We start from the raw sequence: 24,306 nt of genomic DNA on the forward strand, positions 1-24,306 counted from the left end.
CATCTGCATGTAAACCTTTATATATATACAGTCAGATGTAAACGCACGACGGCGCACACAGCAGCACGCTCAGACAGCGATGACAGGTTAATGTTGAACGTGTCTGAGAGCTCATATGAGGCTGAAGGATCGGTTTATGTTGTATCTGTTAGAAGTTTAGGAATTAGGTGCGTCAATATGGGCGATCATACGGTCATGTAACCAGTGGTGGACTGGGACTAAAAATCATCCCGGGACTCTCGACCGGCCCACTTCGGTACCGCTAGTAAATTGTCAACGGGGGGAGTGGGGATGTCAGGGGCGGCGGCTGCTGTACTGTAGATAGTAAATGTAAATATGTAAATATTTGTGTCACTGCATCCTGGTAAAATACAAATATAATGTATAATGTCTGTGTCTTTGACCTTAGCGCTGCTAGCCACCTGTGCCCTGTACTACGAAGCCAGTTCAACAGACCCTGGATATGTTTGAGTAACAAACTAACAACAACAACAAACTAACAAACGAGATCTCGCTAAGTGGTCCTACGACGCTGGTTATCAACTCGGTAAATCAAGCCAGGGTTTCTCTCTCCAGCTGAGAGCGCGTTCACGTCTAAGACACGCGTGGATCTGACTTTAATTACATTTGACTCGAGTGTTTCGTCAACATAATGTGTTAAATAATACTTCTGCATCCAGTCTGTGACACTGTGAGTGTTGCACGGCCAGGTGAGGCTGGAGAAGCTGACTCAGATAAGGAAATGTATGATATTATGATATTATATGATCGATGATCGACTGATTGATGATGTAATATGAATGATAAGTGCGACACGTCGGCGTCTTCTCTGCATACGGCAGTTTAAACTGTATTTCCTTTATCCTGTAATATGACTTGAGAGATTTAAACTCCGCACACTGAGTGGATCTCTTTTCTATAGACGCCGGAGGCGGGCAGCGTCAGGTAAAAGAAGTTATTTAGCCTTCTCAAACCTGAGCCTCACGCGCCGCCTATGGGGGATGTGCTAGTGACTTATCCGACCGGCCCACTTCGGTACCGGCCCATCGGGATTCGTCCCGATGGCCAGTCCGCCACTGCACCCAGCCCACGTAAACTGTCAACGGGGGGAGCCTCGCTGCGGGGAAGCGGTGGACCTAGTGTCCCGATCGGAGTGGGAATAATAATAATAATCCGTGCATTTTATCCATTAATTTCCCCAACATTGTGGTAAAAAAAACACACGTTTAATCCACGTTGGTGTACTACAACTACAAAAAGCATCGGTTTGTTTTCTCATCAGGAAATGCAGACCGGCTCAAACAAACGATCATTTAATGTATCATATGTTCGCCGAATTGACATGAAAGCACTAATAAATGTAGTTTCATCCACTTGAGTTTACAACCACAAAAATAATTGTTTTTATATCACATCCGACGGGAGGAAATTCAGCAGCTCTCACTCCCGATTTTTAATCCTAATGTAATCATCATCTTCACCACGATCATTTATGTTTATGTCGCCGAATTGACATGAAAGCACTGACAAATATGAATATACTGTAGTCAACTTCATTAAAACGTTATTAACGTGCCTAATCTCAGTAATTCACCATTTCTACGCATGACAACACACTTTGTCCGTGTTTGGCTCTCGAAGCGTTCCCGCATTGACGTCACTTCCGGCTTCCCCCAAAACTTCAAAATGAGTGAAGGAATTTCCCCGCGATGTTCGAAATGATTGATATTTAACGGAACGGTATCGCTTTTTCTTTTTTAAACTGACGGTTCGAGATGACTAGTAGCCCAATATTTCATTGCACAACAGTTGTTGGGATGGTGTCACAGGCTCTTTAAAGTAATGTTGTAAAATTACAACCGGGGGCCTTACAGGGTTAAGGACTGTTGTTTATTGGTATTTACTTTAAGATGTTTATTCTTAACCAATAATTGAATTTAAAAACTCTTATTTAAATTATGTGTGTGTCTCTCTGTATTCCTGATGATACACTGAGAATGAGCTCATAGGGCTGCTGATCACCAGAAGCTAATATTGCACTACATTTGTATAATGTAAGCTTCGTTGATACTTTGCCTGCGGGAATAAGAAAAAAATAGTTAGATAACCCGTTTTCGTTAACTTTTACGGTCTTACAGTGAGTTGCCATCCCACTAAAACACTCTAACCCAGTGGTTCCCAAAGGAAACGTTTGGGAACCACTGCTCTGACCATTGCTTCAATGTCTGTGTGTAAAAAAAATCCTATAAATTGTTATTGTTATGTCCTCAATATTTAATATGTTTAACTTGTGACTGAGATTGTTATTATGGGACTGAGATTTCACAAAAGGAAATCTAGACGTCTTTCTTTTACTGTATTGCCATACTTCCTTGCACTATTCTTTCTATTTCAGAATTATCCAACATTTGTTGTCCCTTTTCAATGGGATTCAGTTTATTTTTATAGAAAAAAGTATGAATGAATGAATGTTTATTTATATAGCCCAATATCACAAATGTTACATTTGTCTCAGTGGACTTCACAGTTTGTACAAAATATCAGTATGACAATACGACACCCTCTGTCCTTAGACCCTCTATCCTTAGACCCTCTGTCCTTAGACCCTCTGTCCTTAGACCCTCACATCGTACAAGGAAACACTTCCGGAGAAAACCCCCAGTTTAAGGGAACATGGAGAAACCTCAGGGAGAGCAGCAGAGGAGGGATCCCTCTCCCAGGACGGACAGACGTGCAATAGATGCCGTGTGTAAATTGAAAAGATAATACATTTGCAACATAGGTAGTCCAGATGTTTGGAAATGCATGTGTGTATAATAGGAAGATGAATCCACGAGGATGTCAACAATCCTGTGGGAGCCATCAGGGAAGCAGTGTGATGAGAGTCAGGCAGGACCGCAGGATCATCCATGACTCCGGGTCCCGGCGTATATAGACACCAAAAAGAAAGACATGTGGGGAAGCTGGGTTAATGGGAACATGAGAGGACACAGGTAGAGACAGAGAGAAGGAAGAAGGAAGATGTCCCCATGAGAGGACACAGGTAGAGACAGAGAGAAGGAAGAAGGAAGATGTCCCCCGACAAACTAAGCCGATATCAGCAAAACTAGGGGCTGAATCTAATCAGCCCTAACTATAAGCTTCATCAAAAAGGAAGGTCTTAAGCGCACTCTTAGAAACGGATAGGGTGTCTGCCGCCCGAACACAAACTGGAAGCTGATTCCACAAATGTGGAGCTTGATGAGAAAAGGCTCTGGCTCCCGTTGTACTTTTAGAGACTCTAGGAACAACCAACAACCCTGCATTCTTGGAGCGCAATGCCCTAGTAGGACAGTAGGGTATAATGAGTTCTTTAAGGTAAGATGGCGCCTGTCCATTAAGGGCTTTGTAGGCAAGAAGAAGAATTTTAAATTCTATCCTGTGTTCTATAGGGAGCCAGTGTAAGGCAGCCAGAACAGGAGTCATGTGGTCCCTTTTCCTAACTCTGGTTAGTACACGAGCTGCAGCATTTTGAATCAGCTGAAGCGACTTGATTGACTTCTTGGTACTCCCTGATAATAAAGAGTTACAATAATCCAGCCTAGAAGTAACAAATGCATGGACTAGTTTCTCTGCATCGTTTTGAGGCAAGATATGCCTGATGTTTGCAATGTTACGTAGATGGAAGTAGGCGGTCCTTGAAATTGATTTTATGTGGGCGTTAAAGGATAAATCCTGATCAAATATAACACCAAGATTCCTTACAGTCTCACTGGAGGCCAAATTAATGCCATCCATAGTTAGTATGTCTTTAGATAATTTGTTTCGTAGATTCTTCGGGCCAAGTACAATAACTTCAGTTTTGGTCGTGTTTAACATCAAAAAGTTTAAGGTCACCACGTTTTTAAGTCCTTGAGGCAGTCTTGAATTTTATTTAGATGATTCATTTCATCAGGCTTGATTGATAAATATAGTTGAGTATCATCCGCATAACAGTGAAAGTTTACGGAATGATTCCTTATAATATTGCCTAACGGAAGCATATATAATGTGAACAAGTACTACATATTGATAAAGTCCTGTAGAATCTGATGATTGGTGTGTCTTTCTTCTGCAGAAGCGTGTGTTTCAGATTCCTCTGGCAGACGTGCAGTCCATGCTCACAGTCCGCCCCAAGAAACACGGCAAAGTGCCAGCTGTGGACATCAGTTATGGCAATCCGGGGCGACCCAAAAGAGTCACCATTCATCTCAAACAGGTACTGACAGCTGCCTGTGACTCCATGTTGAGTAGATTTCATAAAGTCATTTTTATTTTTAAGAAATACACACATGTTTAACAGATCTCTTTAACAAATTCAAACTTAGCATCTTGCCTTGCTCTTTGGATCAAATACCAACATCGTATGTCTTTGCATATTTTTCAACCTTCACAGAACAACAACACATCTATGAATTTGACCAATTTATTTTGTGACAAAAAAGTACATTTCCCAATCTTTCTGTCAAAGAAATAATCATAATCATAATTCCTTTATTAGTGCCGCAGCTTTACAGCGAAAGTGACATAGCGGGTAAAATAGGCAAACAATAATAAAGATGTAAATATAGAGAAAAAGCAGACATTGGTAATAAAAACCAATAAGTACTCATCCATGGCTACAAATCAGGAGCAGCATTTAAATAGCTATTGAACATATTAACGTTTTGATATAGTACAAATTATGTTTTGCTCATAAAAAATATTATGATTGAGTCAAAGTAGAGTTACAAAAAGAAGAACCCCATGACATTCCCTAAATGCCAATGAAGCGAAAGTCCCTTAAATATGTATAGAGAATTCTGACCTACACTGTCTGTTATTGTAAAGTTTGTATAACATAACATTTCATCGTGTCACCTTTCTCAAATGTGCAATCCCAGTCTGTGGCAGCGCTTATAATGTGAACACTTTTCTATTTAGAGGGCTTTAAGAGTGAATTTCGCATTTGTTATAATTTTGTAAGCATACGGTCGTTGGAAACAGCCATATTAGAAATTACCCTCAAGATGTAATCTGTTCATCTCCATTTCAGGCTAAGGAGTTGTGCCACATCCTTGCTCAGATAATGGAAGAGTTGATCCGACCAGCCGTCTCCAGCTCCATCTCAAGCCGCCAGTAGATGGACACACACACACACACACACACACACACACACACACACACACACACACACACACACACACACACACACACACACACACACACACACACCATGTATACATCACTTCAGGGGACATTACATTGACTTACATGCATTTCCTGGAGACTTATCCTAACCTTAACCATAACCAACACATGCCTAACCCTAACCCTAACCCTAACCCTAACCAAGTCTTTACCCTAAAATTAATGATTCCCCTCATGGGGACCTCCCTTATGTCCTCACACGTGACTGTGTAAACAGATGTAGGTCCCCACAAGGATATTAATGCTAGGACACACACACACACACACACACACACACACACACACACACACACACACACACACACGGTATTGAGTTTTTGTTAATCACTCACTTCTGTAACTTTTGTGATTACCTTTTTTTGTTAATTTATATATTTGTGTCTGTGTGACTTCATTTGTGTCATTGATGAAATGGGCTTGAGACATGAATATGGACACACACACACACACACACACACACACACACACACACACACACACACACACACACACACACACACACACACACACACACACACACACACACACACACACACACACACACACACGGACTCGGATCAAAGAACATACTGTATGGGAATGCAGGAGGGATTCAAGTAATTTATTGTATGATTAAACAATGCCTTAAAAATACTTATTTTGTGCATAAATATTCCATAACATAATTTTTGAAATGTAAAGTTTGTTAATTCTTGTAAGAAGTTAATGTTGCAATGATAAGTGAATATTTTTGAGCATTAAAGATATTTGTTGATGAATTCAAGTCACTTGTTTTCATTTGTTGTAAGACACACAGAAGCTTCAGACCTTCCCCAGTGGGGTATGTACTGATGTGTGTCCTAAAGCAAACATCTCTACAGCTCGTGTTGACCACAGATCTGATTTCAGGCATCTAACCTAAACACGTTCAGAACATCCCTGACTTTGTGACAAGGGAACTGCCAACTCACTTCCCAGTGTGAGGACTCCTTCCTGCACCACCAGCCTCACTGACCATATGAAATTGGTCATAACACAAGTAGGCCTACAGGTTAATGGAAACCTCTGTATGACTTTATGTAATTTTCGAGTGTTGAAAGCGAATACATTTCCCTTTTCTGAGTGAAGCGGTACCTTTCTCTTTGAGCATGGTGTCATGCGCCATCATTTAAACACACACTATTCTGTCACTAGGGGTCTCTCAAGTAAAACAAAGAGGAGTCCAAAAGGCATTCTGAAGCAGTGGGATCGTGGGAGCTGTTCTCCTTGTTAGGAGTCCTTCAAAGTTCATGCTTCAGGAGGTTTTTCATCTCCTCCTCTCCTCTTATTTAAAGCCAACAGTGAATATATCAGTTTGAGGTTAAAATAATGTCTCCCTGCCCACTGTTCAGCTGCCACTAACGATTTGTGTACTAAGTGTTTTTATTCTTCAGATCAGCAGACAATAATACAGATCTGAACTATGTGTGGAATCAGAATGCAAACAACTAAATGATACTCTGCTGCTGTGAGTTGTTAAACCTCTCAGGATCCGCATCCTTATAGTTTGGGATGGGATCACTGAGAGTCTCTGATTGGTCTGGAATAAAACAGGGTGATCATAAGAAAGCAGTTCCACGCATAGACTTTGAACCATCACAGACTGACTGTAGCAGCAAACAAGGTTTCATGCCTTCTCCCATGGTCATTTCCTATCCTCTCTTATCCTTCACCTGCACCGATGACACACACACACCTCGTTCTTATGAGACGTTGATCGTTATCACACAGAAAAAGGTAAGCTGACTCGTGTTATGGGCTCTCCTGTGTTTAGTAGTTGCACAGTAACCTTATCATTGTTCCTTTTGTAGAGCACCCTTGTACAGCCCCACCCCTTAACACAGAGACTCTGAAGTACACTAAAAGCCTTGTTACATATATCCACAGATCTGAGTTATTATTCTCTTATGATTCAAATGAACACACAGGTTGTGCAAGTAATAATATGTAGTGTGATTGTAATAAACACATGTACAATCTTAACAAACCCAATACAGGAAACTGACAATTGTGGTTGTTACGCAGGGAGATGTCATGGAGTTGTTGTTGTTATGGAGTACAGGAAGTAGAATGCTTTTTTAAAAGTTTCCATCTCACAGCGGAGGCAGGTTTTGATGATTTGATGTCCTGTCCCAGTGTAGACGTAAAATATCAATATTCATTCTGCCATCTCAAAATTAAAATAACACAACAAACGATAGGTCATGTTTTCATGTTCAAATTCAACACATCCTTTTTATCCATACTCCAGAAAAGAACAATCCAACTGAGCAGACGTTTTGACTAAATCACAGGATAAATGTCAAGATAATCTATCTCGACTGTCAACCACAGCTGCACCAAACAAAGCCTCCCTCAGCTGAGGGTGAAGCTCTGAGTGTATGGCCACTCTCACGTACCCTGTAACACTATGGGACACAGTACTTACAGTTCTTCAATATACCTTTTGTAAAACTGCTCCCAAAATATTGTTCAATAGGTCATGTTGTACCTTGTTATACCTCATAAATGATCAGCAGCATACATTCAGTTCCCAAATAGTTTTCTCCTCTTTCTCTAACTGTACATCATGTTCTATCGTACCTACCGTTGCAGACCACTGTATCAATACATACATAAAAAACTGCAAGTTATAAAGAATAACAATGAATGGGTCGTATTCTAAAGATTTACCAAAAGTAAACCTTAAAGTTTACGAAATGTACCATTTTCATTATTCATTAAATGTTATTATGGGTAGATGTGGTTGGGACACTTGTTTATGTACCCTATAATCCATAATGTGTTTGTGTGTATGTAGAGTCAACACTACCACAATCAAAACCAAGTTGCAAGACAATGCTAAACTGTAGCCAATGGCTTTAGTCATTCATTATGTTCCTTGGCTTATATCCTACACCTTATTAGCAGTGGTGTTCAGATCTTTTACTTAAGCAAAGGTAGAAATACCATAGTCTAAATATACTTTATACAGTTCGAAATTCAATATCTCATTATGTAAAGTTAAAAGTGAAATCACAATAGGCTATAGAATATGGAATATCACATAGACGGAACACTAACAGTCAAACACAAAAACAGGTTTGACTTTAAGATTAGATATTATATTTTACTGTTGTTTGACTTGGGATTGACTAGTCACTAGTGCATTTTAACTTGCTGTCAAAGAGTAATGCAGCTGGTTAAAATATGCATGATGTCAGTCTAGTATACATTAATGTATGCTCTTTTCCGTTCCTGCTTGTATTCATTTATGAAATGGTGGGGAAAGTATTCAGACCCATACTTTGCCAAAAATTAGCAATATAATAATGTAGTACTGTACACCATGACATATATACTTTGAGTCTTGGAATAATGTTTCAATTTAGTACAAATACAGAGTGTTACAAATTATTGTATCCATTTCTTCTAGTCCTAATATAAAAAGCTGACTAACAACCATACCGACAGACTTTTGTGACACCTTAAATATGTGTTACAGTTATAGCTAATTTACGGATTTCATTACACATATTATATCATTATTGTTATATTGTCGTAAATGCCTAAGACTTTGAGGGAAATGAATTGGTAGATTCTCTTCAGTAAAGGTTTGAGGTTTCCTATTTCAAAATAGTACCATAAACTATCTTAACTAACTCTTGCTCCAGCCAATCAGTGGACAGAGTAATCTTCCGCCGTCCAATAACAACACACTATTCATTCTTCCAGGCAGAGCGCTCCCCAACATGGCTGCTGCTGTACAGTAGAGGCTCAGCATTGTATTTATATAGGAAAGAAAACACACAATTTAAAAAGAATATCAATAAGGACTGGAAATGTACAAGGTGAGCTCGCAGTCTCATATTGTTAATCGACGGGCTGTGTCTTTGTAGCGAATATTGCAAAAGTGTAAGTGTAGTTAGGTCGAAGCCTCTCCTCTGTTAGCATTATGCCTTTGACATCAAGGGAGAGGACGTTAGCCCTAATGCTAGCCATTCTTTATAAAGTATACGTTAAATCTTTTACGCTGAATATGTTAGCACTGTTCCCCCTCTTAAAAACATGTCAGACGAAATTATGTCATTTAAGGACAACGTGCAGGCTCGAAGACGTTACACCGAGCAGCACGAGCTATCATGTTCCACCTGTGAGGTAATGATCGTTGTGCTGCTCTTTGTGAAATTGCCCACAATCGTTATGTGAGCATTTTAATTAAAATGTAATGAAGAAGGAATAGTATGTGGTAGTTTGACGGCGCTATACTCCACCGATTGGCTGAAGCAAGAGGGGGCACCGCTCTGATCTTTTAAGATAGTTTATGGTACTATTTTGAAATAGGAAACGCTTACAATTTCACTGAGGAGCAGCTACCAACCCTCAAATTGGAATGGAAGTTTTAAGCATTTACAACAATAACTCAATAATGATATAGCATGTATAATACAATCAGTAAATTAGCTATAACTATTACAAACATTTAAAATGTCACACAATAGGAAGTGGGTGTTGCTTTTTCCATAGTCAGTAATTGTAGTCTGATGCCTGGATATAATATATTTAAATTCGTATCGGACATTTACATGTTGTCTTAGTTGTCTGAAGTCAGCTAATCATTAAGAGTGGATGTCAAATACGTATTAGAAGTTTCTACATTTCATTTCAGCACGTTAATTGTAAGTGTATGTGTAAGTGGTTTGTAGGCTGGCAAACTAAGTCTCTCTGCTCTATGCTCGGTGAGCTAGGATTAACATTAGCTGGCTAAATGAACCCAGCTAGTGGCAGTAGACCTGTTTGGAACTGTGTCACTCACTCGCAGCAGTTGTAAACAGGAATGGGAGCAGTAGCTATCTGTTGCCAGAACCGGAAACACCTGCTTTGGCACTACACTGTTATCGGAGTTGGATTATTCAGATGAAGTGAGAGTTAAGCCTGAGATCAAAAGCATCCCAAATAGAAATGTCTGTTGTCAAACAGTCAGCGTGTCACTAAAGCTTCTGTTCAGACCTTGGTTGGCCCTTTTCACTGAACACATTGGTTTAGACACATGACAGCAGGAGACCAACAGACTGGTGGCTTCCTAGGGCTGTGTTGCATGACCTGCCCACCGACTCGTCCGAGTGACTGTTTGAGTTGAATCTAACTGGAACAGTCTAACATAGTGCACTCTCTCACCTTTCAGTGTGTCTGGCTCTTTTCTCTTCTGTTTGGCTGAGCCCTGTCCACTCTGTGTCAGTGAATGGAGACTGCTGACTCTGGATTTCAGTGGGTGTTTGTGCCGGAGGAAGCTGCTTGTGGGGCTGTGAGCCTGGTGTCAGTAGATGCAGGGCCGAGGTCTGGCTTTTAAAGAGCTATTATGCTAACACCTGGGGTTTCTACCTGCAGCATTAAAGCTAACGGAGCAGCTTGAACTCATGTGCACAGGCGGTGCTTCAGAATCTTAGTTGATCCTGTTCTACAATGCAAGGTAGGACAATGTAAGTTTCATTAGACTTACTTTTTAATAGATGTGTGTTCTTTTATCAACAGGGCTCTACATGCATGTTATGAGGAGGATCCCTTTGCTGCACCTCAGCAACAATTAAACCTTGAAGCATACATCCCAGAGTTCCCTGCTCCTCTCTGCTGGCTCCTGCAGGTGTGGGCTTGCCTCCTGTCACACTGGCAGAGGAGGCGGGGCAGGAGGTGTTGCCAGGTGGGGGACCGAGGCTGCACCAGCCTGTCTTCTCCATCTTCCTCCGGTCAGATCTCAATTACTCCATCTGCAGCTTCCACAGGCCGGGGCGGGCGGAGAGCCTCCGAGCGCCACTAACCAGGCTCTGCCAGGTGCTGCTGGCGGGTTAAAGAGCATGTTGAGTGGCTGTGGTTGCCATGGAGCTGCAGGATAAGAAAAAGGTGAGTTGATTATGTTCCTGTGCTTTCTGTCACTGAGCTGCAGAGTTGTTTACTGAGCAGATGGAGCCCCTGGGACTGTCCGTTCAGAATAATGAGCTGTGCTGCAGTGTATCATAGGATCATGCTTTTGCACTTTTTTGTTGTTGTGCTCCTCAGGGGGAAACTAATTAATTACTGAAAGTGCGCATGTGTAAACAGTAAACAGTTAATTACATGTATTAAAGCCCCCATAGATAATGACTGCGATAGAAGGCTGTCTCAGAACTGCTTTGTCAATCATGAGAGTAGAGCCGCAGCAATAGGTACATTGTAGAGGCCCTATTCTGCTGGTTGGGTTTCCCCTTTCCTCTCGTGTGCTCGACAGGTATCTGAGCATGCTCTGCAGAGGCTGACCCCTGTGTTTCTCTCCCACACACTCCCCCTGCCTGAAACGCCTTCATTGGACTCCTTTGTTTACTTCCGTTAAATAGTGACATCACTATGTAACTCTCACACGTTTAATTGGCTAGCGCTCCAACACATTGTTTGTGATAGGCTAAGGGGCGGGACATCTCTAAGCGGTTGACCAATCACAACAGAGCTGACCAGCTAACCAATCAGAGCAGACTGGGCTCTGCTTTCAGACAGAGGGTGAAAAGATGATGATGAGAAGAATAAAGAGCTTTTTGAACATGAAAGCATGGAGACGTGTCCCAGTGGAGGCACGACATACCTTTTATGGAAACTGGACATTCCCATAATAGGGACCCTTTAATGAATTGAATCAGAAATATTATCAGCAATTAATCTGATAACCAATCAATTGTTTCAGTCATTTGCGAGCAAGAACGTCAATCATCCAATGATCCTTGGCCGTCAGAGTTTGTTCAATACAAGACTTTAGAGAAGGTCTTTTTTCAGTCTGCCTATTGGACTTTGAAGAAATGGGAAAGTATTTCCTTCTCGCTACACAAGTTCAACACCACCTCCTGTCATACCATTACCTCCACACACATTGACAATCACTGCATCAAGCCAATGGTTGCTTTATAAGATTGGCAGACTGCACAGGCCCGTAGAGCACCCCTCCAGAAGGTTGCTGCAAGATAATCCCAACAGCACTTATTCTAAAGCATACTGTCACAGAGTCTACATGGATAGTTTGGCTCATTTCACCTTTTTCATTTTTCAACCATGTTTGGTTGTTTTCTGTATTGGTCTAGAATGTGACTGAGTGTCTTCGCTGTGCGCAGTGTGTTATCCTAACCAATAACACACATATTCGGAAAATTAGATTAAAATCATGGCTATCTTTAATAGCTGGTGACTCACAGATTTGTATTACATTCTTTGGTCTACACTGTGAATCACAGCGTCAGTTCACCTTCTCCCATATTCATTTTTTCATTGTTCTTGATCTTTTCAGTCATTTGCGTTAACCCACCTGAGGGTCAAATGATCAACCAGTTCAGTTAGTCAGAGATGTTTCACAAGCAGCAGGAGGAACAGAAAGGTGCTGCTCAACAGACTCTGAGAAAAGCTTTCTACCCCTTCTATCTCTGTTCTGTTCTAATCACTCACTCACAACACTACTGTCAGAAGCATGAAGCCACCCTTCTGTCTCTGTTCTCACCTATGTGCTGGAGTGTTGTCACGATACCAGCATTTTGGTTTCGATACCAAGTCAAGAATTGCGATTCCGATTCTTTTTCGATACTTTTCTAAAAAAAAGGGAAACAGTCTTAAATGTAATTATTGTGCTTTATTTCACACCAGAACCATAACACAAACTTTTAAACAATGAGAACAATAAACAAAATAAATGACAAGAATTCGTATTAAATAAAATTAAGCATCATCTCAAACTACTTTTTTGTTTTATAAAATATAATTTTTTTTATATTTTATTAACATGTAATAGTACAGTAATATAAATAATTATTGACAAAATGTACATTGCAGATGTTAGCCACATTGGTAAGTTAGCTAAAAAGATAGCCATATTAGATAGTTATCATTGCCATTAATTGCCTCGTCAAACTACGAAAACGTTCGTTTGTCACAAAATAAATTACACTTGTTTGACTTAGATTTGAGGGCATGGGCTTGAGCATGATGTAATTATGTTATCTATCACAATCGCTAACCGGGTGCTTAGCCAAGTCTGATGTGTTGGCTCCCTTGATTTGTAGGGATCTAAAACATTTCTCACAGACAGGCCTCGTGGTGTCCGTAGGCTTGCCCTCACTGTCAGAGATATAGCTCAAATACTTCCACATTTCGCTTCTGGCATCTTTTTTGTCAACAAGCCGAGGCGCAGCGGCAGTTGCACTCCCACTTGCAGCCATGCTTCTCGTTTTCTCACATCAATCAATCAATCAATGTTTATTTATATAGCCCAATATCACAAATGTTACATTTGTCTCAGTGGTCTTCACAGTGTGTACAGAATATCAGTATGACAATACGACACCCTCTGTCCTTAGACCCTCACATCGTACAAGGAAAAACTTCCAAAGAAAACCCAGTTTAAAGGGAAAAATGGGAGAAACCTCAGGGAGAGCAACAGAGGAGGGATCCCTCTCCCAGGACGGACAGACGTGCAATAGATGCCGTGTGTAAATTGAAAAGATAATACATTTGCAGCATAGGTAGTCCAAATGTTTGGAAATGCATGTGTGTATAATAGGAAGATGAATCCACGAGGATATCCATCCAGGACCTATGATCCAGGACCACAGCCACGACTCAAGATCCAGCGCTCGCGATCCAGGACACAGGACCGCAGGATCATCCATGACTCCGGATCCCAGCGTATATAGACACCAAAAAGAAAGACATTTGGGGAAGCTGGGTTAATCGGAACATGAGTGTACACGGGTATAGACAGAGAGAAGGAAGAAGTAAGATGTCCCCCGACAAACTAAGCCTATATCAGCAAAACTAGGGGCTGAATCTAATCAGCCCTAACTATAAGCTTTATCAAAAAGGAAGGTCTTAAGCGCACTCTTAAAAACGGATAGGGTGTCTGCCGCCCGAACACAAACTGGAAGCTGATTCCACAAATGTGGAGCTTGATAAGAAAAGGCTCTGGCTCCCATTGTACTTTTAGAGACTCTAGGAACAACCAACAACCCTGCATTCTTGGAGCGCAATGCCCTAGTAGGACAGTAGGGTATAATGAGTTCTTTAAGGTAAGATGGCGCCTGCCCATTAAGGGCTTTGTAGGCGAGAAGAAGAATTTTAAATTCTATCCTGTGTTCTATAGGGAGCCAGTGTAAGGCAGCCAGAACAGGAGTAATGTGGTCCCTTTTCCTAACTCTGGTTAGTACACGAGCCGCAGCATTTTGAATCAGCTGAAGCGACTTGACTGACTTCTTGGTACTCCCTGATAATAAAGAGTTACAATAATCCAGCCTAGAAGTAACAAATGCATGGACTAGTTTCTCTGCATCGTTTTGAGGCAAGATATGCCTGATTTTTGCAATGTTACGTAGATGGAAGTAGGCGGTCCTTGAAATTGATTTTATGTGGGCGTTAAAGGATAAATCCTGATCAAATATAACACCAAGATTCCTTACAGTCTCACTGGAGGCCAAATTAATGCCATCCATAGTTAGTATGTCTTTAGATAATTTGTTTCGTAGATTCTTCGGGCCAAGTACAATAACTTCAGTTTTGGTCGTGTTTAACATCAAAAAGTTTAAGGTCATCCACGTTTTTAAGTCCTTAAGGCAGTCTTGAATTTTATTTAGATGATTAATTTCATCAGGCTTGATTTATAAATATAGTTGAGTATCATCCGCATAACAATGAAAGTTTACGGAATGATTCCTTATAATATTGCCTAACGGAAGCATATATAATGTGAACAAAATAGGTCCGAGCACTGAGCCCTGTGGCACTCCATGGCTAACTTTGGTTTGCGTGGAAGATTCATCGTTAACACGTACAAACTGAGAGCGTTCAGATAGATAGGACCTAAACCAGCCTAAAGCAGTTCCCTGTATGCCAACTAAGTGCTCTAGTCTTTGCAATAGGATATCATGGTCGATAGTATCAAATGCAGCACTGAGATCGAGCAAAACAAGAATAGAGACAAGTCCCTTGTCTGAGGCTATTAGAATGTCATTTGTGACTTTAACCAGAGCTGTCTCTGTGCTATGATGTGTTCTAAAGCCAGACTGAAAATCTTCAAATAAATCATTGTTTTTTAAGTAATCACACAACTGTTTTGCGACCGCTTTCTCAAGAATTTTTGAGAGGAACGGAAGATTAGAAATAGGTCTATAGTTGGCTAAAACCTCTGGATCGAGGTTGTGCTTTTTAAGAAGCGGTTTTATCACTGCTACTTTGAATGATTGTGGAACATAGCCTGATAATAAAGACATATTCATAATATTTAATAAAGAAGTGCTAATTAATGGAAAAACTTCCTTCAACAGCTTAGTTGGAATTGGGTCTAACATACACGTTGATGGTTTAGAAGAGAGAATCATTGAATGTAATTGTTCAAGGTTAATGGCTGAAAAGCATTCTAGTTTACTATCTAGTGTAATATTAGAACTTACGATTCCGGGAGCTGTTGATAACACTATACTGGTCGAAGGCAAGAGGTCATTAATTTTGTTTCTAAGAGTAACAATTTTATCGTTAAAAAAGCACATAAAATCATTACTACTGAGTGCTAAGGGAATAGAAGGCTCAATGGAGCTGTGGCTCTCTGTCAGCCTGGCTACAGTGCTGAAAAGAAATCTTGCATTATTCTTATTCTCATCTATTAATGAAGAGTAGTAGGCTGCTCTCGCTTTACGCAGTGCTTTCTTATATTCATTGAGAGTAATATGCCAAATTAAACGAGATTCTTCAAGTTTAGTGGAACGCCATATCCTTTCAAGTTGTCTAGACTTTTGCTTTATTTTGCGGGTTTCGGCATTATGCCATGGAGCTAATCTATGTTGTTTTATTTTCTTCTTTTTCAAAGGAGCAACAGAGTCTAATTTTATTCGCAGCGCATCTATAGCACTATCAACAACATGATCAATTTGGGGTGGTGTACATTTTGTATAAGTTTCCTCCCCTACATGCAGACATGCTATCCAGTTAAGTATTGGTGGAATCTCTTCCTTAAATGTGGCTATAGCACTAACAGATAGGTTTCTGCTGCAAGAGCTTTTGACTAATGCTTTGTAGTCTAGTAACAGTACTTCAAAAGTTACTAAGAAATGGTCGGATAAAGCAGGATTATGCGGTTCGACTAATAGTTGCTCAATTTAAATACCATAAGTCAGAACAAGGTCGAGAGTGTGATTATAACAGTGGGTTGGTTTATTTACACTCTGACAGAAACCAACAGAATCTAATATAGAGTTAAATGCAACAGTAAGGCTATTTTTATCATCGTCAACATGAATATTAAAGTCACCTACGATAATTACTTTGTCTGTTTTAAGAACCAAAGTGGATAAAAACTCAGAGAATTCTGATAAGAATTCTGAATAAGGACCTGGTGCACGATACACTGTAACAAATAAGATTGGCTGCAAAGTTTTCCAGGTCGGATGCGTAAGACTAAAAACGAGGCTTTCAAAAGAGGTATAATTACATTTTGGTTTAGTATTGATAAGTAAACTTGAGTCAAAGATTGCTGCAACTCCACCTCCTCGGCCCGTGCCTCGAGCAATATGAGTGTTGACATGGCTGGGTGGAGTGGCCTCATTTATGCTGACATATTCTTCATGTCTCAACCAAGTTTCAGTGAGACAGCATATATCAATATTATAATCTGATATTAAATCATTTACCAATATTGCTTTAGATGCTAGAGATCTTATGTTTAAGAGACCACATTTAATCTTCCTGTTTTGTTGCACTGTAGTAGTTGTTACATTTACTTTTATTAGGTTATTATGTATGACACCTCTATTAGGTTTTACCTTAAATTGTCCTTGGGCAGACACACACACACACACACACACACACACACACACACACACACACACACACACACACACACACACACACACACACACACACACACACCGCTAATATTGGGTATTTTATTGGGTTCGGGATTCCAATGGGTGACTGCCTAGGAGAGAGCGCAGAGAAGCGTGTAAGACTGCGACTCTGCCTCCTGGTCTCAACTCCAGTTTGTCATGGATTACGTCCACAAAGCCCTGAAATGTTTGCCGAAATGAGATCTGCACCTTTCAAAGTAGGGTGAATGCCGTCTCTCTTAATCAGACCAGGTTTTCCCCAGAAGGCTGTCCAATTATTTACGAAGCCCACATTGTTTGCTGGGCACCACCAAGACAACCAGCGCTGAAATGATGACATGCGGCTATACATGTCATCATTGATCAGATTGGGGAGGGGACCAGAGAAGATTACGGTGTCCGACATTGTTTTAGCATAACTACACACCGACTCCACATTAAGTTTTGTGCATTCTGATTGGCGTAAACGAACATCATTACCACCGACGTGAATAACAATCCTACTGTATTTACGTTTATCTTTAGCCAGCAGTTTAAGATGCGCCTCAACGTCGCCCGCTCTGGCCCCCGGAATGCATGTGACTGTGGAGGCTTCGGTCTCTAAATTCACGTGTCTCATAATAGAGCTACCAATAACCAGAGTTGGCTTCTCAGCGGGTGTCTCGCTGAGTGGGGAATATCTGTTAGATACGTGAACGGGTTGGTGGGGACCTGCGGGTTTCGCGTTATGCCCCTTCTGAACAGTCACCCAGCCTCCCTGCTGCTCGGGAGTTGCCGGGGGACGGCTAAGAGGAGCTACATTTTGCCGGTCCGCACATGCTAACATGGGCTTTACTTTAACTGAGTTACTTTCTAAGATGCGGAGCCGGGCTTCTATGGCTATGATTCCCGCCTCCAACCTAACAACTATACTACATTTAACACATGTATCCTTACCAGTAAGGGAGGCCGGGAAGTAACCAAACATGAGACAGGAAGAGCAGGAAATAGCACCAGAAGGTGGGGAAAGAGCCATGGCTAGCTATCAAGCTAAAGTAGCTACCGTTAGCAAACCCGAAAAGAGTGTAGGCAACTGTGGAGTTACAGTCGCTAAGAGAAGGAGAGTTGTGAGTGCTTAAGCTGTAGTAACGTGTGATTACATGCTCTGGCAGCTAGAGCGTGCACGAGAGAGGGGAGGGACTTGGAGCATGCTTGAGAGGGGAGGGACAGCAGGCACGGCTGCAGTGCAGGGAGTGGAAGCAGAGCGCTGAACACACACGGCTCTTATTAAAACGGCACTTTCTCACCGGAGTACTTTTCCCCGTCATTCTTAAAGTACCGATACTAATGAAACGGAGGAATCGTACCGTTTTTAACGGCAGGGTATCGCGGTACCTTTCAAGTATCGGTACACCGTACAACACTAATGTGCTGTGTTCTGTTCTAATCATTCACTCACAACACTACTGTCAGAAGCACGAAGCCACCCTTCTAACGGACATGAGTGATCCTGTCTTAGAGGGAGGGCAGGCCTGTTCCTGTTACACATTGGAATGACATCACATCGTGTTGATGACAGGGAACATTTCAGTTCTATTCATTCATATTTGTTTTGAAGGTATGATGGCTAAATAATGCATGCAGAAACTCGGAGACCATTGAGTCTTGCACCGTATCCAGGATATCCTACATGTCACTTCTTTCATAACAAGTATTGTTACCCTTTAATGGTTTTGATCAATCCACCAGCATTCAGCAAGATTCATTGTAAATATTGTGATTGTTTGAGAGTTGCTTTTAGTGTGAACAAGTTCAACAAATGTATCTGCTCATTGTCTCTTCCTTTAATGTCACTGCATTATAATCAATTTAGTGCAAGACTGTACCTTTGATCTGATGCAGTCCCCTCCAACACGATTGGAACAGCGAGGCCAATTGTTTGATTTTTGCTGCACACTGAAAACAATCCGGTCGGACAGTAGAAGATGGATATGAGACAAAAGGTCAGCATTTCAGCTTTTCATGCCAGCTATTCACACCTAGATCTGTTGAACAACTGAGACGATGGCACCTTTTGTTTAAACCCACGAAAGTGAACAGAGACTTCTTAAAATAGTGTGAAAAGTGAATAATACTTAGTATTTAGTTGCACATTCCTTTACTTGCAATAACTGCATCAATCCTGCATTGATATCACCAGACGTTTGCATTCTTCTTCTCTGTGATGCTCTTCAGGCTTTCACCGCAGCCTCTTTCAGGTGCTGTTGGTTTCGGGGTTTCTCCCTTCAGTCTCCTCTCAGCCGGTAACTGTACGCTCTATAGGGTTTCAGTCTGGAGACTGACTTGGCCAGACCTTCCACTTCTTTCCCTGATAAACTCCTTGGTGCTTTTGGCAGTGTGCTTTGGTCGTTGTCTTGCTGCACGATGAAGGATCTCCCGATCAGTTTGGTTGCATCTCTCTTTAAATTGGCCGACAAAATGTTTCTGTAGACTTCTGAGTTCATTTGGCTGCTGCCATCATGTGTTGCATCATCAATGAAGATCAATGAGCCCGTCCAGAAGAAGCCATGCAAGCCCAGGCCATGACATCACCTCCACGTGTTTCACAGATGAGACGTGTGTTTGGGATCATGAGCAGATCCTTTCTTTCTCCACACGTTGGCCTTCCATCGCTTTGGTAAAGGTTCATCTTTGACTCGTCAGTCCATAAAACGTTGTCCCAGAACTGTTGAGCCTCGTCTCTGTACTTTTTGGCAAATTGAAATCTGGCCTTCCTCCTGTCATTGCCAATGAGTGGTTTGCATCTTCTGGTGTAGCCTCTGATACCTTCACTCCTGCCCTCTGGAGGTCGTTGGTGATGTTTCTTTACAGTTCTCACGATGTTTCTGTCCTCAGCTGCTGATGTTTTCCTCGGTCTACCAGTTTGAAGTCTGATGCTCAGTACACCAGTGCTTGCTTTCTTCTTAAGGACATTCTAAATGGTTGTACTGGGTGTATTCTAGCACACCTCTCTTGAGCTAGGGGAACGGGGAGATCTCCGGCAGTTCCCCTAGGATGCCATCTATCGCCGGTGACGGAGAGGGGGAAAGCATGTTCGGCCGCCAAGCTGGCACCCTGCTCCGGAGGGAGGGGAGAACCGAACGGTGAACCGTGGAGGGAGGCGGGGCAGGAGTTGTCGGAGTCCTGCCCGGCACTCGGCCCCGGGGACACGAGGCCCCCGTCCGCGGGCTCGTAAGCCTGGACGGGCCAATCGTCCTCCTCGGCCGCAGCAGCAAGAGCGTCCGCTCTCCGCTTCCTGTCGCCCGAGGGGAGGCGGGCACAGTGTGTGCATGCTACCTGCTGGTTTAGAGCCGCGTACGTATGCGTGCTCTGACCCCAGGCAGGATTCACATACTGTGTCTGGTCATAACTCATTATGAACCCAGAGCCACATGAGAGACAATCTCTCACACAATTGTTACTCATGTTTACTCTGCAATTGAAGTGTCTCTTGTGCTTCAGTAACGGTGTGCTGAAGAAAAGAGGGAGCAGATTGTCGGGCCTCCTTCCTATTTATACCGGAAGGGAGCCCGTGGGTGGGGCCCACCTTGCGGGTGGGCGTGGACTACAAGTGTTTCAGTGCTGCGCGGGTGCGCAAGGGGATTACCCAATAACGATAGCCTTAGAGGGCGAAGCCATATACGAAATAGAACAGGATGCAACGTGTCATCTGTGAAGCTCCGCCCACGTTAAGTTCCCGCCCACATCGAGCTCATTGAGGCACTGCGCACTGCAGTGACGGGCTTCTCGACTTTCGTGGGAGAAAAAGGTTCCTATTTCTTTTTTCTTTTCTTTTTTTAACACTTTATTTTTGAAAGTTATTTTTTTTTTACAAAGAAAAATCATACAGAATGTCATTGAGCAGTCGCATACATACTGTAGATGCAACAGTGCACATTTAAACCAGACTGCCAAAAAGCAGATCAAATATACCCCCCACCACTACACCAGCATGAAAGAAAAAACAAAACAAAAAACAGAGTAAATGAGATTAGTGTACACGTTCTCACAAATGATACAAAACTTAAATAAATAAAAAAACATACAAAGCAAACGACAAACAAAAAGACAAAATATATGCAAAACATACAATATTGCTTTAGAAATGGTAGTAGCCCAGATTCAGCAACACTCAAATCTATACACAATCTTCTTTAAAGAGTTAAGTCCAGCTTGCACTTCTCTACGTGTGTGATCAATGGCTGCCAGGCCTGATCACATCTATCAGTAGATCCCTTCAGAGTAGACCGGATTTTCGCCAGACGCAAACACTGCAACAGGTCTCTAATCCAGTGCGTATGGGTTGGTGGTGATTCATCCTTCCATTTAAGAAGAATTAGTCGTCGAGCTATCAACGATGCAAAAGCAATGGCATTTAATTTATATTTTGGAAGTTGAGCTTCTCTAGCAACAACTCCAAAGAGACTGATTGAGAGGAATTTCAAACACTTCTGAGAGAGTTTTAAAAACATCTTCAAGACAGACCAAACCTGCAGGAGGAGATCTCAGGGAAAGAGTCTCAAAAGTTCCCGTGAATGAAAAGTCTGTTTAAACGTTATAAGGAATATGATCACGAAGAAAGAAAGGCCCTTGCATGAGGCATTTTCAAGATATAAGCAGCGTAATTCTCGAGATAAATCAGGCCTCATCCACCCGGAGCATTCCGATCCCGATTTCCAGTCCGTGGTAAACTACTCCTTGATTTAACAGACGACCCGCTTGGCACAAACAGCACAAATGTTCACATATTTCCGGCTGTAGGCTTTATCTTCGTAGTGTAGTATTCCATCGCGGATTGGGGAGATTCGAAAATCCTCGTCTCACTGCCGAAAGTGATCCGCAGTCGTGCCGGGTAAAGGAGCCCATGTCTGACGTCTGCCCTGCGAAGCACAGCCTTCACCTCATTATATGCAGCTCTGCGCTTGTCCAAATCTGCGCTGTAGTCAGGGAATATGAAAATCTGGGTGCCACCGAGACTAGCTTGCCTTTCTGACGTGAGAGTTTCAACATTTCCTCTTTCACTTGAAAAAGATGAACTTTACAGAGGAAGGAGCGTGGGCGCTCTCCGTCTTTATGTCGGGAAGCGGGTACACGGTGAGCACGGTCAAGTACCGGTGCTTTCTCCAGTCCAGTAAACAATTCGTGAAGCATGTTAGAGATGAACGTAGTAGGGTTGCCTTGTTCAACACCTTCTGGTATTCCAACAATACGTAGATTGCAACGTCTCCCTCTATTCTCCAGGTCATCTGTTTTCAATTGTAATTTAGCGTTGTCTTTAGCTAGCTGAGTGCTGCGGGCTTCCAGAGAGTCAATCCGGGCGGCCAGGGTGTTTAAACCTTCCTCATGATCAGCAAGTTGAGTCTTACATTCATCCAATTCAGCTCTTACTGGTGCAATTGCAAGCTGAATGTCTCTCTTGAGCGAGGAAACTTCATCCGGAATCACTTCCCTTACAATTCTGCGGATGTCCTCTAGCATCTCGTTGCGTTGATCCTTAGCCTTAACCATGCTACTGGTTAAGCTAGCAGTCGTCTTGTTCACCTTTGGAGGCACATACAGTGGGTATTGGTATTTGGTCACCTCCAAACAAACAAGATGTCTGGCTCTCACAGACCTGTAACTTCTCCTTTAAGAGCCTCCTCTGTCCTCCACTTGTTAACAGTATTAATGGCACCTGGTTGAACTCGTTATCAGTATAAAAGACACCTGTCCACAACCTCAAACAGTCACACTCCAAACTCCACTATGGCCAAGACCAAAGAGCTGCACCAGGCTGGGAAGACTGAATCTGCAATAGGTAAGCAGCTTGGTGTGAGGAAATCAACTGTGGGAGCAATTATTAGAAAATGGAAGACAGACAAGACCACTGATAATCTCCCTCGATCTGGGGCTCCACGCAAGATCTCACCCCGTGGGGTCAACGTGATCACAAGAACGGTGAGCAAAAATCCCAGAACCACACGGGGGGACCGAGTCCATGACCTGCAGAGAGCTGGGACCAAAGTAACAAAGGCTACCATCAGTAACACACCACGCCGCCAGGGACTCAAGTCCTGCAGTGCCAGACGTGTCCCCCTGCTTAAGCCAGTACATGTCCAGGCCTGTCTGAAGTTTGCTAGAGAGCATTTAGATGGTCCAGAAGAGGATTGGGAGAATGTCATGTGGTCAGATGAAACCAAAATAGAACTAGACGTGTTGAGAGTACAAAGTACAAAGTATTGAGATGAACTTTTGTTATTGACCAAATACTTATTTTCCACCATAATTTGCAAATAAATTCTTTAAAAATCAGTCAGTGATTTTCTGGAATTTTTTTCTTCTCATTCTGTCTCTCATAGTTGAGGTATACCTAGGATGAAAATTACAGGCCTCATCTTTTTAAGTGGGAGAACTTGCACAATTGGTGGCTGACTAAATACTTTTTTGCCCCACTGTATATCCCAATAGTAGATCACAGATTTAGCTTTAATCTTAAACTGGGTCAAGTTTTGGTCGTATTAGAACAAAAAATAGCAAATCAAGTTTTATTTATATAGCACATTTATAAATGATTTTTGGTCGAGCCAAAGTGCTCGACCAAATAAATCAAATGAAAATAACCTACAGTAGAGACACTTTACAGCAAATACAACAGCACAGATTATTCGGAATATCAGTATGAGAAAAACGACACCCTCTCCTTAGACCCTCACATCGTACAAGGAAAAACTTCCAGAGCAAACCCACAATTTAAGGGGGAAAAATGGGAGAAACCTCAGGGAGAGCAGCAGAGGAGGGATCCCTCTCCCAGGACGGACAGACGTGCAATAGATGCCGTGTGTAAATCGAAGAGATAATACATTTTACAGCATATAGACCGAATGTTAGGAAATGCATGTGTCTGTAATGAGAAGATGAATCCACGAGGATGTCAGCTACAATCCTGAGGAAGCCATCAGGGAAGCAGCATGGCGAGACCCAAGGCAGGACCGCAGAGACAGGTTCAGCCACGACCCGAAGTCCACGACTTAATCCAGAACTCAGGATAGAGGATCCAAGACACAGGACTACAGCAAGAGGATCAGCCTCGACTCCGGTTCCCGGCGTAGATATAGATACAAAACAAGAAGAAAGATTTGGCTGGGTTAATTGGAACAAGAGAATACACAGACACAGGCAGAGAGGGGGAAGGTCATTGGATAAGAGTTATTCTTGATAACCATCTAGA

General features: G+C 42.1%; 2 protein-coding genes across 3 annotated transcripts in view; both read left to right on the forward strand.

Moving 5' to 3' along the window:
• LOC117439253 (unconventional myosin-XV-like) overlaps positions 1-5,971 on the forward strand; it is a 27,187-nt gene extending 21,216 nt beyond the window's left edge. The window contains exons 10-11 of the mRNA XM_034075102.2: positions 4,097-4,237; positions 5,054-5,971. Coding sequence (XP_033930993.1) covers positions 4,097-4,237; positions 5,054-5,140 — 228 coding nt within the window. The 3' untranslated portion in view covers positions 5,141-5,971. The remainder of the gene's footprint in view (positions 1-4,096; positions 4,238-5,053) is intronic.
• Positions 5,972-8,951: 2,980 nt separating this feature from the next.
• The window catches only part of tmem94 (transmembrane protein 94), a 47,072-nt gene continuing 31,717 nt past the window's right edge, over positions 8,952-24,306 (forward strand). For both annotated transcript variants that reach the window (XM_034112579.1, XM_034112580.1), the window contains exons 1-2: positions 8,952-9,056; positions 10,738-11,103. In XM_034112579.1, coding sequence (XP_033968470.1) covers positions 11,080-11,103 — 24 coding nt within the window. In that variant the 5' untranslated portion in view covers positions 8,952-9,056; positions 10,738-11,079. The remainder of the gene's footprint in view (positions 9,057-10,737; positions 11,104-24,306) is intronic.

Source organism: Pseudochaenichthys georgianus, chromosome 23, assembly GCF_902827115.2.
Source record: "Pseudochaenichthys georgianus chromosome 23, fPseGeo1.2, whole genome shotgun sequence".
Lineage (NCBI taxonomy): Eukaryota > Metazoa > Chordata > Actinopteri > Perciformes > Channichthyidae > Pseudochaenichthys > Pseudochaenichthys georgianus.